At 40.2% G+C, this 16,428-nt stretch overlaps 1 protein-coding gene and 1 long non-coding RNA gene across 8 annotated transcripts in view; one reads left to right on the plus strand and one right to left on the minus strand.

Moving 5' to 3' along the window:
- Positions 1-134: 134 nt before the first annotated feature.
- On the plus strand, positions 135-16,428 carry LOC114234784 (uncharacterized). 6 transcript variants are annotated; one of them, XR_008558135.1, is made up of 5 exons: positions 1,329-1,400; positions 2,397-2,601; positions 3,498-3,708; positions 12,645-12,737; positions 16,325-16,428. It is a non-coding gene; the product is annotated as an uncharacterized LOC114234784 (long non-coding RNA). The 6 variants fall into 6 exon arrangements; XR_008558136.1 differs by lacking the exons at positions 1,329-1,400; positions 12,645-12,737 and adding an exon at positions 426-440; XR_008558134.1 differs by lacking the exon at positions 12,645-12,737.
- CALD1 (caldesmon 1) overlaps positions 7,377-16,428 on the minus strand; it is a 213,557-nt gene continuing 204,505 nt past the window's right edge. For both annotated transcript variants that reach the window (XM_028159073.2, XM_028159068.2), the window contains 2 exons: positions 11,573-11,653; positions 7,377-9,539 (listed from right to left, as the gene is read on the minus strand). In XM_028159073.2, the coding sequence (XP_028014874.2) occupies positions 9,534-9,539; positions 11,573-11,653 (87 nt within the window). In that variant the 3' untranslated portion in view covers positions 7,377-9,533. The remainder of the gene's footprint in view (positions 9,540-11,572; positions 11,654-16,428) is intronic.

Below are 16,428 nucleotides of genomic sequence, written 5' to 3' on the forward strand. Positions count from 1 at the left end.
CGCAGGCCAGGCCCCTCGTTACCAGGGCAACGGGACCACCCTCGCGAGACTTCAGAAAGCCCCGCGGAATCACCTAGCTAGCGAGTGCTGGTGAGGGAGGGAGCCTGGGCGGGATTTCGGCCGGAGGAAGGGAGACCCCGAAGGACGACGGGAACTAGGGGCAGAGGGAATCCCGTTCTGGGTGGGCCGTAGTGCGGGTGGTGGGGTGGGGCCGGCAGGAAGTTTAGGAGAGGAGAAGGCGGAACAGTGATTTGTTCCTAGGTTCTACACCACCGAGAGGCTGTAGAGCTTGCTGGTCAAGACTAGTGCTTTGTTGGTCTTTATTTGTACCCCACACTGAGTTGTGTTCTGCACAATTGTGTGACTAATGATCTTCATTTGATTCGGAAATGAAAATGTTCTCGCTAAATACTTGATAGAGGAGTCATAGATACACTAGGGTGAGCTCTCAGAGATTCTTTAAATATAAAAGTCGTTAGGTAACGTATTGAACATGTTATCTGGCAGGGCACTATGCAAGTCACTTCACATGTATTGCCTCATCTAATTAAATACGAGCTTCCCGTTACAGACTTAGACATGATTCCTGTGTATCCCATCTTGATTTTCACCCGATCTTTAGCTCTGGTGGGTAATTGAATGTATTTGGAACAGTTTTCAAAGTAGTATGGCTAGGGAAAAAAAAAAAAGTCTTTAGATGTTTGGTTCCTACCTGGGGTATTAACATGTCATGAGATTTGTAATATTGTAAAAATGGAGATAATGGGTTATAGCAAGTTTGAAAGTAGAATAAAGGTCAAAGCACTTTGGCTTAAGCATGGAAATGGTCCATATCTTTAGATTTTGTACGTTTCTGAAAAATAATAGGTTTTTTTGAGGTCAGCAATTTAGAAGTTTGGACCTTCCAGAAAAAGAAATAGATTAGATAAAGCTCTCTTGAAAAATACTTACCAGTTATAATTGTACCTTGTTTTATGCCATACATGTTACTAAAAATGACATGCACAGATAATTTTTATTGGAATCTATTTTTCTGTTGGATTTTAGAGTCATGGTTGTGAGCCATAAGATGTCAGATGTACAAGGGTGAAGCTCCAAGAAATTATCTAACCAAGTTACTCAAGAAATTAATAGCTGAGCTGGGACTTAAGTCTCATGATTTTTAGTCCAAATACTTACATGGTCATATTTCAAGTAATCCTACAGAGAAAAAATATTTTAGTGCATAAAAGTACTTAGGAAGTTAACAAACTTTGAAAAACCATAATTCTTTCATTCATTCAACAAATATTTATTGAATAGCTACTACTTGTCAGGGACTGTTCCTAGTGTAAGGTGACTGCACGAGGTTATATTCTATTGGGAGAAGACAGACAAACCGATTGAAAACAAACACCCAGGTGATGATAACTGCTATGGAGAGAGAGAAAGCAGGGAAAAATTGAGCATAGGGAGTGAGCTGAGTGGGTGGGCCTTGGTGTAGGAGTAGTTCTTTTGATGGGGTGTGCAGAGAAGCTTCCCTGACCAGGGGGCATTTGAGCAGAGACCTGAAGCAAGTAAAGGGATGAGCCATATGGATGTGTAGGGGAAGACCTAGCCAGGCAGGGGAAGCAGAAAATACAAAGGCTCCAAGAGAAGACCAGTGTTATGAATTATACCAGGCAGCACTGTTTAGCCAAAACTTGGCTAAAGTCAGTATCATTTTATTTTTTTAAATGTATTTTTATTGATTTCAGAGAGGAAAGGAGAGGGAGAGAGATAGAAATATCAATGATGAGAATCATTGATCCTGCACGCCCCCTACTGGGGTTTGAGCCTGCAAACCGGGCATGTGCCCCTGACTGGAATCAAACCTGGGACCCTTTATTCTGCAGGCCGACACTCTATCCACTGGGCCAAACCAGCTAGGGCAGTATCATTTTAAGGAAGGAGATTTTTTAAGGACTTTTTTTCTACCCCAAATAAATTAAACATGGTTTTCTTAAGCACCTGCTTTTTTTTTTTTTTTAACTTAAAAAAAAAATTTACTCTCCTGCCCAGCCGGCCGGCATGGCTCAGGGGTTGAGCTTCCACCTATGAACCAGGAGCTCACGGTTCGATTCTAGGTCAGGGCACATGCCTGGGTTGAGGGCTCAATCCCCAGTGTGGGGCATGCAGGAGGAAGCTGATCAATGATTCTTTCTCATCATGGATGTTTCTCTCTCTTCCTCTCTGAAATCAATAAAAATTTATTTAAAAAAATAAAATAAATTACTCTCCTATTACAGATAGTAGTATGTAGTGGAGATGGAATACTTTACATTTAGGTTAAAGTGGAGGTGAGGCCTGGAGTAAATTTCTACCAAGGACTTTCTGTTAGTCTAAATTTTTGTTTCCCTTCCCCATAATCTTATCAGAGAAGACTACTGGACAGACTCACCCCTAGAGCAACGTTTCCTCTAAGTTTTGGTGAATTTGTTGACTCCAAGCCTAAAGAATAAAAGAAATATAATAAAAGTAGAGTAAGAAAGGAGGAAAAGAAAATCCAAAACAAGACTCCAAAAGGCACAATTATTAGTGTGGGAATCAGGAGGAAACTTCACTTTGGCAACATGGCCAAATGTAAGTTGAGTTAGGACTATAATTTATTTTATGTAATTTTATTATCTTGAATTAATTGAGCAGAGACTTAAATGAGAATGTGAAGTGACTAGGACAGAGTTATTTATGACATCACAGAAGTTAGTGGTTATGTGGCTATACAAGTCTTGTCCCAATTTGGTTGAGGAAGACATACTAGGTCCTGGGAACCTTGGGGTCACCCATCTATTACCCGTTTTGGCCTTTCTCAGACTATCTTAGTCTAGGATGACCTAGTACAAGGCCAAACCTCTCAAAATGTTTCCAAGCTCCAATTGTGAAATCTGTCCCAGCCAGTCAACTAACCAAGACTCAGTTCAAGGCTCATCCCCACAGTGGAGTCTTTCCGAATCCCTCTATCGTTGGTAGAATTAGTTTGTAGAACATGTCTAAATTTGGGGACCACAGGGAGGCATCATTCTCCTAAACACTTGGAATTGGGATAGTAACAATGCCCCCTGCCTACTCTACAAAAAAATGGATGGAATGAATCACCTCAAAGGAGAAAGAATAGTTCCCAGGGTCAGTGCGAAGTCTCATGACAAAAAACATGGTCTCTCCCTCCTCCCCCAATAACTGCCCCAGAACTGCAATGGTGAAATCCACCCCCCTCCCTTTTTTTTTTTTTTTTTACAAAGGACATGGTCAGATTCCATAACTTTTCAGCCACTTTCAGCTAAAAAGTTTCATTTCGGCACTTAAGATTTCATTCAGGGGTTTGGTATTAAGTACATTTTAAACTTCAATTTCAAAGTCAATCAACCTCCCTCTTCCTCCTCATCCCTCAGGCAACCTAGATCTGTCCCCAGCTCTGGTGGTTTGGGAAGTGGGAGGGAGTTGGTGTTTTGCTATTTACACCCATCTCCTCTTTTCTGTAGGTACCAGTTCCTGTTGTCTTAGGATGAGCAGAGGCTGGGGAGGAAAAGGGCCCAGTTGAAGTCTACAATATTGGTCTCAAGTGCTGTTCTTGCTCCGTGTCTGTGGGCTTCATGAGGAGAGCGTTGGCTCCAACCTGCCCAACAAGGGGCTCTCTTCTAGGCACGCTCGTACACAATAACAATCTCTTGTGAGAGATTGTGGGGACTAGAGGTTAGGAGTGTGGGCTCAGGAGCCAATTACCTGGGGTCAACTATTCTGCCACTTAATCCTATATAATAGAAGGCTAATACGCCTCTCTCACCTGCCTCCGTGGCAGCGCTAAGGATGTCCCACTGCCGGCTTAGGCCCACTCCCCTAAGCTGTCAGTCGGACATCCCCTGAGGGCTTCCAGACTGTGAGAGGGTGGCAGGCCAGGCTGAGGGACCCCCTGAGTGCACATATTTCATGCACTGGGCTTCTAGTAGCTATATAACGTTGAGCAACCTTTTTAACTTCTCGGTGCTTCCATTTATTTACATGTAAAGTAACACAGTAGTATCTATCATGTAAGGATTGCATGAGTGAATAACATACTGCCTTGGACTTGGTTAGGACCCAATTAATATTAGCTGTCAATATCATTTGACTAGCTGACTTCCAATTGATGACAATGACACCATATCCCTCTAGTACGTGGGCATCTACTTACCTTGCTGCACTGATCCCTTTATAACTATGGTGCAACCACTGATCAGGTTGAAAACCAGCTAAGGAACTAATCTTGTGCTCTATATGATTGTAGCTCTTTTGCATAATTTTTATATTAGTACCTTCAGTAAGAGATTGTTGAATAAAGGGTGTGTTTTTTTTTTTTTAAATCTTGGTAGAAACGATCAGTTGGGACTTCTAAAACCCAATTTAATGAAACTTTTTTGGGAAAAACTTCAAGATAACAAAAGCTGACATCACTAAAAGCATGCTTTGGCAAAACTCTGCTATGAAATTTGTATTACAGTGAGAGGCCAACATTCTTTATGGAGCTGAGATGCAGGGCTGAGTGGATACAGGAATTATAAATCTGGGAATAAAAATGTCATAAAACAAATTAACCCTCAGATCTCTAAGAACTGTACAAAAATTGATAGTACATCTAGCAGTTTGTAAATTGGGGTGCTTAGGAAAACATCATCTTATCACTTACCAAGCACCTCTGTGTGTAGAGCACTGGGTATACATCTGAGGGCACAAAAGAACTAAGGCAACTACTTTTTTTAAATCTGATTATCCCAGGCTGAAGTATTCTCTCCTCCCTCTAAACACTGAATTATGTATTACATAATTCTTTGACAATTATGTACTAACCTTGTGATATTTTATCTCTTAAATTCTTGAATTGTTACTCAGTATTTTGTAACTTTTTATGTCTGTTATTTATAATTTACCTCCCCACTAGAGTACTATAATTGTTCCCCAGAGTGCAGGCAGGCAGCAATCTTTATGAAGACTAGATTCCTTCAAGCTCATCCTTACATTCAGGAAGCAGCTCTTTGGAAACTATAATCTGGAATTAGTTTAACAAACCCTTATCCTTGACAGATGATGATTCTTTTGCCCTCTAGCCCCATTGGTTTGCCAAAAGTCTAGCCCACCCTCTCAGCTGACTCTTGTAGATTAGCACACGCTTGGAAGCAGAAGAAATCCAGGCACAAAGGCAAGAGAGAGAAAGCAACAGGTGGCACATAACTAGGATGCTATTTAAATGCAAAAATATCAGTAATTACATTAAATATAAAAGGGCTAAATACTCCAGTTAAAGCTCAAAGATGATCAGACTGGATTAAAACCCAAACTCAAACCATATAATTTTCAAAGACATACATCTGAAACTAAAGAATATACAATGGTTGAAAGTAAAGGGGTGGAAAAGTTATATTGTGCAAGTGCTAACCAAAAGAAAGCCCCCGTAGTAATATTAAGAATAGAAAAAATAAAGAGGCAAAAATCTTTGCTAGCCATAAATTCATTTCACAAGGATAAAATATTTTATTCACTAGGAATATATAATCCTAGATTTGTATATGTACCTAAAACATGACCTTAAAATATGGAAAACAATATTAACAAAATTATAAGGAGAAATAGGCAAATCCATAATCATAGTGGGATATTTTTATATTTTTTCTCAGTAATAGAACAAAGGAACAAAAAAATCAGTAAGAATATAGAATGTTTGGACAACGTGAATAAGAAGCTTGACAGCATTCAAATTAAGACCTGATTAAGTCATCTTTCTTTTGTGGAAGAATACATATTCTTTTTTTTCCTATCCATTCCTCCATGCAAGTAAAGATATGAAAAAGCCTGCAATACACCTGCTTCTACATCACACAAGAGACTATATTATACTCTGAATATGCACATTGTAAAATTAATTTTTATCCATCTCTATTTCCATCATCTTGGTATTAGTATTACAGGTTGTATTCTTTACATTGCTTAATTTTGTGAATTAACTTTGATGACAACTATCTTATTGTCTAAACTTATTTCCATCGCCCATGTTGCTAGGACATAGAAGTAAAAAAGTGCTAAATATTTTTTAAATTACAGTAACTTAGTTAATTCTGTCACTCTTATGGGCAGGATTTAGGGACTGTGCAGGAGCTCTCGACTCACTATTTAAAACCTTTATGAGAAAAACTTCAGATTTCAGACCAAGTAGTGCTATATAAATATGCAAAATTACTAGGTAGAAACACCTTAGGATCCTATCTAATAAAAGAGTAATATGCAGAATGACCATCACTCCAACACACAAGATGGCTGCCCCCATGTGGTCAAAGATCCTGCCCCCATGTGGACACAAGATGGCCACCACAAGATGGCCAGCAGGGGAGGGCAGTTGGGAGGGACCAGGCCTGCAAGGGAGGGCAATTGGGGGCGATCAAGCCTGCAGGGGAGGGAAGTTAGGGGTGACCAGGCTGGCAGAGGAGAAAAGCTGGGGGTGACCAGGCCTGCAGGGGAGGGCAGTTAGGGGTGACCAGGCCTGAAGGGGAGGGCAGTTAGGGGCAAACAGGCTGGAAGTGGAGCAGTTAGGCATCAATCAGGCTGACAGCAGAGTGGTTAGGGGGTGATTAGGTTGGCAGGCAGAAGCAGTTAGGGGCAATCAGGAAGGCAGGCAGGCGAGCAGTTGGGAGCCAGCAGTCCTGGATTGTGAGAGGGATCCCAGATTGGAGAGGGTGCAGGCTGGGCTGAGGGAACATCCCCGCCCGTGCACGAATTTTGTGCACCGGGCCTCTAGTTTAAATATAATTGCTATTGCCTTGCTAATAGTAATATCCTGCAAACAAAGGGTATATATTTAATGGATATTTCTACTATAAAAGAAACTGCCTTTGGGGAAACAGTACTGCCATCTTAGGAGCAAGAAAGGTGGTTTGTGACAATACTGGGATTGAGAAGGAGGATGGAGGAACATTTGATAATTTCTTTTAAAGAAGAATTTTTAAAATCTCTCTTTTCAACCTTTTCCATACATATTTGGTAAGTTGTTAGAAAAATGCCCATAATAAGTTTTTACAAAATATGAAATGGCTTTTCTTCTTTGAAGGGCGAAATTAAGATTCAACCTGAAGAATACATTTTGCTCTGCTGTCATCTTTATTACAACCAATATAACTCCTATAACCAATACGGCACATAAAAAACAAGTGAGGCAATGGCATTTGGAGGAATTCCATTTATTGTGGATGCATTTTCACAATATATACTTATTGCAGCGATCAGTTATCAGTGAAAAACATCAAGTGTTTATATAAAATTTTTAGGAATGGCAGATTCACAGAACATGCTAGTCACCTTGCAGTTTTACCTCTGAAAGATAACGCAGAGAATTGTAATCAAACAAGTAAACATGGGATTTATTTTTTTCAAAAGATTAAATCCAAATGGAACAAAATTCTACCCTAAAACTTATTCCATCCAAATATTGGAATAAAAGTCAGGATCGATATATTCTCTTCTCAACTTTAGACTTTCTAGAAAAAATATATATACTAGTGATCAGGAGAAGCTCTTGTTCAAAAGTACAACAAAGTACTGTTATATTGCCATGGGCCTTAATACAAACTTCGATCCATTTCACTCCAGTGATGGGAGTCAATGCTAAATCAGGCACTACATGTGGGTTCTAGGTTATCATAGACTCATATCTATTCTGTCATGGGTGGCTGACTTGTGCAGTCTTGGTGGTTTTCCTTCCTTTGGCCCAGGTGTGCTGAAAGCTAGAGAATTCAGCTACTCTACTGATCTTTGAGAAAAACAGACTCTGCAAGGCAGTAGTCACTGCTCATGTCAGCCTGCCCTGGCTAGCTCTTCCAGGGAAATACTGTAGGTTAGAAAATAGTCGTTTGTGAGGCTCCCTCATTGTGGTAGAAATTGAGAGTAGGACACTTTTGGTTAAGTCAAATGAGGTATAAGTTTATAGAACTATCCTATATATCTCTATGCTAAAACATATTGCCAAGACAGAGGAGTACTCTTTTTATCATCTATTGTGAAGAATAGATGAACACTTATAAGCTAAAGTAAGATTTGATGTCTAGATTACGTGTATAAAAAAGATGATTTGATAAAGACTCTTGGGGAAAATAGTAAAACTACTAAAAGTTACATATATTTTTTGAAAGTTCAATACCTTGTCAACTTATGACAAGTACCAATGACTAATAAAAGTAGAAACTTTTAATTTAAAAAATGGTTTAGTATAATAAAGATGGAAGGACTATAATAAAGAAGAATGACTCTTAAATACTGGAATTTACTTACTTTTCTTTTCTGCTTCCAGACATTAGCCAAAGCTGGTCTTTGCATACCCATACATGGAATTTCAATCTGGACAATCTTGTCACTAAAATTCTCGTCTTTAAATTTTAGACAAAGAAGAGACCTCAGATATCCTCTAGGCCAACCTATTGTGAATTTGATTGCTAACAAAATAAAGTTCTCAGCAAGCTTTGAGTCTGATCCAGATGGTAGATTTAGTAAAATCACATTGGACTTCAAGATTGCTTTTCATTATAAGCTAAATACTATGTTTTATAGAAAATGTCAATTCATTTTGACATTTCGAATCTCTCTTTTTTCTTACAGTTTATTTATTGACATTGAAGATATATTGATACCTATTCTGCCATGTCTCTATTGGCAAATATGAATATTAATATAATGTGATTTTTAATTTTTGAAAAGCTGTGATATTGGCTAGTTACAAGGACATACTTGCTAAATATAATAGTCTAGCACATAAAAGAAGCTTTCTACCATTAGTGTGTTTGTATACGTGTATGCACATACATACATGATCAGGTCATCTAAAATGTGGTTCACTATCACTACCAAAGAAATCCACAAAGCAACCAACCTAAAGAAATCAGTACCACTGTCTTCTAACATCATCATCCAATTTAGATAATCATCAGCATGAAAAAAGTAATACCTTAACAGTACGTTTTAAAAAAAGACAATCATCATTGCAGAATCTCAAATCTGAAATGCATTACTTTCAGAAAGTGTTACAATTGCCTACTAAGATCATTTCTTCCATGCTTTATTCTAAAGTGCAGAAACAACATGACTTCTGTATTTAAAACAAAAAAACCCAAACCCCTACTATGGTTTGTTTTTCTGGACACTGCACACATTCCTCAGGCATATTTCCAGCTTGAACCTTCTTCTGCTCAACTTCCGACGTGGTTGGTGTCACCGTTCAGGCAGAGTTATGATGATCAGTAGAAAGTCTCTATTTCACAGCATGGGTTTCTTTAGAAACAGGCTCCTGTGCAAAGGCAGTACTTTTACCATGAACTTCTCTAGACTGTGATTATTAAATATAGTGATAATATACATGGGCTTACTGGGATAATGAAAAATAAAACAAAAGGAGATTAACCCAATTTAGTAAATCAACATAAATATAAAACAGAGCACATTAGCCCTCTTCAGCTGAGCTGGTCCAGCATCTTGAGTGGCTACTCTGGCTTCTTTCTTGAACTGTCTCAAACCTGTTAAGAGAAGAGAGCTTTAAATCGGCAGGCCACAGTGTTTCAGCCAGATGTTTATGTCAGAAGAAGAAGAAAAAAAGAATTATAATATGGCAGGAATAAATATTTATGAAAGAGAGGATTATATTGTTGGCATTCTATTCAAATATGCTCCTCTTAGTCTTTCTCCTGTTGATTTTTTTCACCCTCCCCTCCCCTCCCTTCCCCTCCTCTCCCCTCCTCTTCTCTCCCCTCCCCTCTCCCTTCCCCTTCTCTTTCCCCTTTGCCCCTTTCCCCTTCCCTTCCCTTCCTCCTTTCCTTCCTCCCTTTTTTCTTTCTTTCCTTCCTCTCTTTCTTCTTTGTATTACCTTTTCTCTATCTTGATCTTTAGCCTTGCTCAGGGCATTCAGAGGCAGTTTTATTTTTAACACCACTCTAAGGGCCAGGAATCTATAGTGTGTATTCCAGAACAGGCACACATGATGGAATGACAATCTCGGCCGTGACAAGGCAGGAGGGTGAAGTGGACTATGCTTACCTTTAGGTTTCTTCTGTTCTTTATTTCCTCCCTCCTGTACTTCTATCCCTACTCTTGAGACTTATCTGACATTTGACTCATAGTCTTACTTGTATATCATTTCTTTTCCCCAGTTAGCTGCTAAAAATCCTTGCTGAGGTGTTCACAAATATTGAAGTACAGTCATCCCTCAGTATCTTAGGGGGATTGGTTCCAGGCCCCCATGGACACCAAAATCTGTGGACACTCAAGTGCTTTACAGAAAATGGCATATTAGTTGCATATAAGCCAAATACCTGAAATCATCTCTCGATTACTTATAATACCTAGTACAATTTTAATTCTATATAAATAATTGTTATACTGTATTGTTTAGGGAATAATGATAAGAAAAAAGTCTGTACATGTTCAATACAGAAGCAACCATCATAGGCCTAACTGCATAGTATACATTAGCAACAATGTAATGTTTTTCAAATATTTTTGGTCTGAGGTTGGTTGAATCTGTTGTTGGTTGAATCCACGGATGCAGAACTTGAGGACACAGATGGCCGAATGTAGTATTGTGAATCTGCATTTTCAAATGTGTTGTGTGTTTTCATTTCAAATGAATCACTGCATGACGTGTAGTGAGTCTGACATTTTGGAACAAAGGCGCTACCTACTCTGCTACCTCATAACCTCAGCTGTGGTCCTAGTGATTATAGAATTACTAGAGGCCCGGTGCACGAAATTCGTGCATGGGGGTGGGGTGGGGTGGGGGACGGGGGACGGGTGTCCCTCAGCCCGGCCTGCAATTTAGGACCCCTCGGACATCCCTCTCACAACCCAGGACTGCTGGCTCCTAACCGCTTCTGCCTGCCAGCCTGATCGCCCCTAATCACTCCCCTGTCAGCCTGATTGATGCCTAATTGCTCCCCTGCCAGCCTGATCGCCCCCAACTGCCCTCCCCTGCCAGCCTGATTGCCCCCAACTGCCCTCCCTCCAGGCCTGGTTGCCCCCAACTGCCCTCCCCTGCCGGCCTGATCTCGCCCCAACTGCCCTCCCCTGCAGGCCTGATTGCCCCCAACTGCCCTCCCCTGCCGGCCTGATCTTGCCCCCAACTGCCCTCCCCTGTTGGCCTGGTCATCCCTAACTGCCCTTCCATTGTGGCGGCCATCTTGTGATGACGTGAGGGCATCGCATGAGGGTGCGAGGACCACCTATGCTTTTATTAGTATAGATTACTGTAGGAAGAGTTTCTGGGCTAGATCAAGAAGGAGGGGGCAGTGCGTGTGAAGACTCACCCTGTCACCCTCCCACCTTGTGCCACCATGCTGCACAATTCCTGGGAGTGCCACCATTCCTGCTGTGTTGTATGTGAGTGGTGTTCTCTGAGTCCTACCATTCCAGATCATATCTTTACTCCACGTCCCAGAACCCTGGCTCAGGGGAATGTTATCTAGAGGGGCCCCATTATACATATGAAGATGCACAATGGACAGCTGACATTCTCTACTCCAAAAGGGGACTATATAAACATTTGGACTGACATTACCTTGGCAGGGGTTGTGACCTTATCCACGGATTGCTTTTCCCAGAGGTTCCGCTTGCCAGATACGTCTCCTGGCCTCAAATCCTAATGAAGAGAAAGCAGGAAAAAATTAATACATGGCCATGTATATTTTCTGCCAGGTCTAAATAAATCACCACAGCTGTGTTTGTTTGTTTGTTTGAATTGATTTCTTATTAATACACTTTATCCTAGTGATCAGAAATGGATGGCATTGAAAGGATCATTAGCCATTGTTTTTATAATAGACCTGGACCTGCGTTATGATATGAGAATGGGCTGGAACTATCCAGCATTTAGGTCCTATTCTTCACCAAGGACTTATTGCTTATGAATCAGTAAAATTGGAATGCAAGCATATTTAAAATAATATAGCCTATTTTTAACTTTCTATGCTCTTAGAAGTGAATATAGTTTTAAATACAATTGACTCTTGAACAATGTGGGGGTTAGGGGTATTAACCCCTTCCCCCCACACCTCTGTGCAGTAGGAAATCTGCATCAAACTTCTAATGGCACTTTCCTCAGACTAAAGTCATTTTGTGTTTCCTGCGGAGTGAGTGGATAATTCAGAAGTGCATCGGTAGGACCTAGCCCCATCAAAGTAAACACTGACCACAAATTGTACCCATAAGAGAAACTGACACTTAATAACATATGTGAGAACATGTGGAAATCTTGGGGAGAAAACAGTTATATAGCTTTGATTCTTTATTTGCTACCTCGAAATTAATTTGGTTTGGACAAGGACCCACATTTCTGTTTCCATTTACTTTTCTTCCAGCGTGTGCTTCTATTAGTACTTGGCAAAAGGCAGTTTGTAGAAAATAAATGTGTTTTAACTGAAATAGTCATGTTTACTTTGGCACATCCTTTTCTCATTAGGAAGGCAAAGCGAACAGCAATTGCATTTATCCATGGACACCAGTCTAACTGGGCATATTTGACAGATGGTATGGAGGGCTCAACACTGGAAGTGTACTAGTTAAATGTACCATGTGAAGCATTTCAGATTTTTAATTTTTGTTTATTTTTTTTTTTATTTTTTGCATTTCAGATTTGCCTTAATCCTACTAAGTTTCTGGAGTTCCATTGTGGCATGAATTCCTGATATCCTATTAGAGAGCTACACCTATTTAACTTGGAACCAGTAAGCAACAAATCAGATGGTTTTTGAAGGGTTCCACTACATTTGCCAATGTAGGGAGAAGCTGCCAAATTGTCTGGAAGACTGTTTTAAAGTTTTGGAAACTATAATTAGGCACATGCTGATGGGAGCTCTGGAAAGTGGCTATTATTACTTTATTTATTTGATTCATAGAAGACAAATATTTTTCTTTCACATGAATGTTCTACAGAAGAAAACGGACTGTAGTTCCCTTAAATCTTATCTATGAATCTTTTGAGATCAATTAAAGAGCCTATTTTAAGAAAATATGAACATCCAAAGTGGTAAGTTGGCATTTTAAATCAAAGGGGAAATAGAAACGCAATTACCTGACCAGACTACATTTTAGACAAAGACTCAGTCTGGAAGAAGAGGGAGAAATGAAGGCAGGAGAAGCAGGTTTCCAGTCAACCAGAGATCAAAGAATGAAGAAGAGAATTCAGCTGAGAAAGACATGGTTGTTGTTGTTGTTTTTTTAAACAAAAAGAAAGACAAATTAGCATTTTAATTTAGACACAAAGAACAGACAAACCAGCTAAAACAGGAATACTCAGAACTGAATTCTGGTTATAAAGTTACACCAAAATCCCATAAATTCAGCCCACAAATAGCAAATTGATGTCCCAGGAAGGGATCAGATGTAGATCAATATTTGCTTTTAAATAAGTTAATTTTCAAGGACCCCAAATAATATTGGTTTGACAAACTATTTTGAGCATGTTTACTTCCTAGCGTATTTGGAAATTATTATACAACTTGGTAAAGGATGGTGGTTCTGTCCAGTGAGTTTTGGAACTAAACACTGATCTCAAAGGAAACACTAATTTCCTTCTTCTTGAGGTTTCACTGGGTGAGGACCATTTCGGTGAAAGAACCTCCCTCTGTTTTTCTTCAATGGCCACATGCCACACATCTGCAAACACAAACACATGGCTTTCCTCTCTAGCCATATGCACCAAGGAATATAAGCAAGGGGCAGAGAATAAATCACCTGGGGTCCAAACTCAGGTGGCACCTTCGGGGGCCTCTGTTTGCTGTTGTCTTTAGGTAACCCTCTAACATCCTGGGCTCAGAGCTCAGGGTCAGTATGGCTGGGGGACCCAAAGGGGTCAAACTCAGAGGCCTGCCATGAAGGGCCAGGCTGGAAGCTCAAAGGCCTGAAAAGGCTTGTTGTAAACAAATAAGGAAAAGTGGGAATCAACCAATTCCGGAGTACATGCCTCCACACTTCAAAAATGTATTCAAATTACAATTTTTAAAAGGAAAATAAAGTACAATGGTGTGGGCCAAACTACACACAACTTAGCTGCAGGCCACCCGTGTGAGACCCCTGGTAAGGCCCAGGCAAGATCCTTGCTTGACCTGCCTTTTTAGGCTGCCTTCCTGGACTTAACCTTTGGCCAGCCAAGTTTTATGTATCTTCTAGGCCTGTCTGCAGCTCGGAAATGTCCTCTTCTTCTGCTGGATCCATAGTGTCCGAGTTACCCTCCTGCCTTCCTGCGTCCAGGTCACATCCTTTCCCAGAGAGACTGCCATGCTGCTCTTCAGATCTTGACAAGAGCTGGCTCTGTCACCCATGAACTGGGCACAAAGCTGAACGTTGCTTAAGTCTACTCCTACTAGCTTTCCATTTACAACAACAACTACATACTGCTTTCTTCCAATCTGGCCTTCGCTCAGGAAGTTACCCTAGTCGGCAAAATCCAATGGGTCATAGGAAAAGAGATCACTACAACCTGTGTGAACTGCCACTCTCCTTTCCTTTTCTTCTGTCCTCTAGGAGATGGTCTAGCACAGTGGTCGGCAAACCGCGGCTCGCGAGCCACATGCGGCTCTTTGGCCCCTTGAGTGTGGCTCTTCCACAAAATACCACGTGCGGGTGCGCACGTTCAGTACGATTGAAACTTCGTGGCCCATGCGCAGAAGTCGGTTTTCGGCTCTCAAAAGAAATTTCAATCGTTGTACTGTTGATATTTAGCTCTGTTGACTAATGAGTTTGCCGACCACTGGTCTAGCAAATCAGTCACCAACTAGTAGGTAAAGCAGGCAATGCTTTTCCAATTTCCCTGTCATACCTTTCTGTCCTGCCGTTTTTATGATGCTATCAGTTACCCCAGAGAATGGGGCTTTTTGTGGAAGCCTTGACATAATAACTGAATTGAATTTTTTTTTTTAATGCTCCTATTAGGACGACATAGACGGTGATAGGCTTGGTAAAATCTGGTACAGAAATGAAGTATGTCACAAATAAAATAAACACAAAAAAGTGACCAGGTTCTCTAGCAATGTGCCACATTCACCAAAGAGGAAAACACACCTTCCTCTCTTTCTCGTTGCTATTTTGAGAGTTCTTCAGTGGGTCCATGAACTTCAGGAAGTTGAGTGATACACATGTTATTAGAGGAGAAGGGCCTCAGATTCATAGGTTTTCAAAAGGCTCCATAATTCAAAAAGGTTAATAATCACTGGTCTGGGGCCACAAAATTTACATAAATTTCATTAAGAAATAACTTCTACTCTATATGTCACCTTGGGTGCGGGGCACTAAAGAGCATTCACCTTGTGGGTATGACCCCTCCGCTCGACTCTCTCCTTCTATAGCTTCCCTCCCCTCTATCTACCAGGAGAGGGGAAAATATATATTTTTCAATATATAAAGACTTTCCGATTGTAAATTGTGTTTACATTAGTTTTACACCTCATGTGAGCCCTTATGCAAAAAATCCTATTAATTAGGTGACTATCAGGGGTTGCATCCAAGAAGTGTAGACAATATTTCCATTTTTTCTTCTTAAATTGGAATTGATAACCTCTAGTGAGTTTGGAGATTAAATATGGAGCCACTGGATACAATTAAATGCTCAGTGGCACAGAGGTCTAGGATTTGGAAAGCTCTATTCTACCTCTGCAATGGGATAGTTAGGACAGTTGAGTCTCTGCTCCTTTGGGCCCCAAGAAATATATAAAAGCCAACTTAACAGAGAAAGCTCACCAATGTACAGTAGGAGCTTAATAAGGCTCTTTATCATAATGATAAATGCAAGGCAATTACCATATACATTCAATGAAAAGGTTAAAAGAACATTTTTATAGTAAAATAGTCACACTCAATAAATATTAAGAAAAATTTAGATTTCCAAAGATAACAAGCTTTTATAGTTTCCAGTTTCACTGTGTTTTTCAAAACGGTTTTTCTTTGGAGGTGTTGACAAAAAAAAAAAAATTATGGCAATTACTTCAACAACTACCTAAAAATGGTATTTTTTTGGTATAAAGTTACATAAATTAGGCAAATTAGAAACCATGGGTTCAAAATAGCCAATATACACTTTCTTTGGGGAATAAGTTTAAGGGTGCCTTTGACAGAGAAGTGGCCAAGATAATTTGACATTTTCATTTTCAAATTCCTAGCCGTAATTTATAGAATAGGAGCTAAACACACAGACCAGTAAAGAGTGTAAAGTTGAACGGCCTCAGAGTTCTGGTTAACTACTGCCTCTGGGCGATTGTGGGGCAGCTGCTTGGGGCTGTTCTCTCTAAATCTGAACCCCTTCTTGTTTGTTACTCAGCATGGACAGCAGAGAACAGGAGCGCTGTCTTTCTCAGGCAAACAGACCAATAGCCTGTTTTCTCCTGCTGCTGGAAGCTGAGAGATCAAGGAAATTCAGAAAAC

The sequence above is a fragment of the Eptesicus fuscus genome, chromosome 14 (assembly GCF_027574615.1).
Source record: "Eptesicus fuscus isolate TK198812 chromosome 14, DD_ASM_mEF_20220401, whole genome shotgun sequence".
Taxonomy (NCBI): domain Eukaryota; kingdom Metazoa; phylum Chordata; class Mammalia; order Chiroptera; family Vespertilionidae; genus Eptesicus; species Eptesicus fuscus.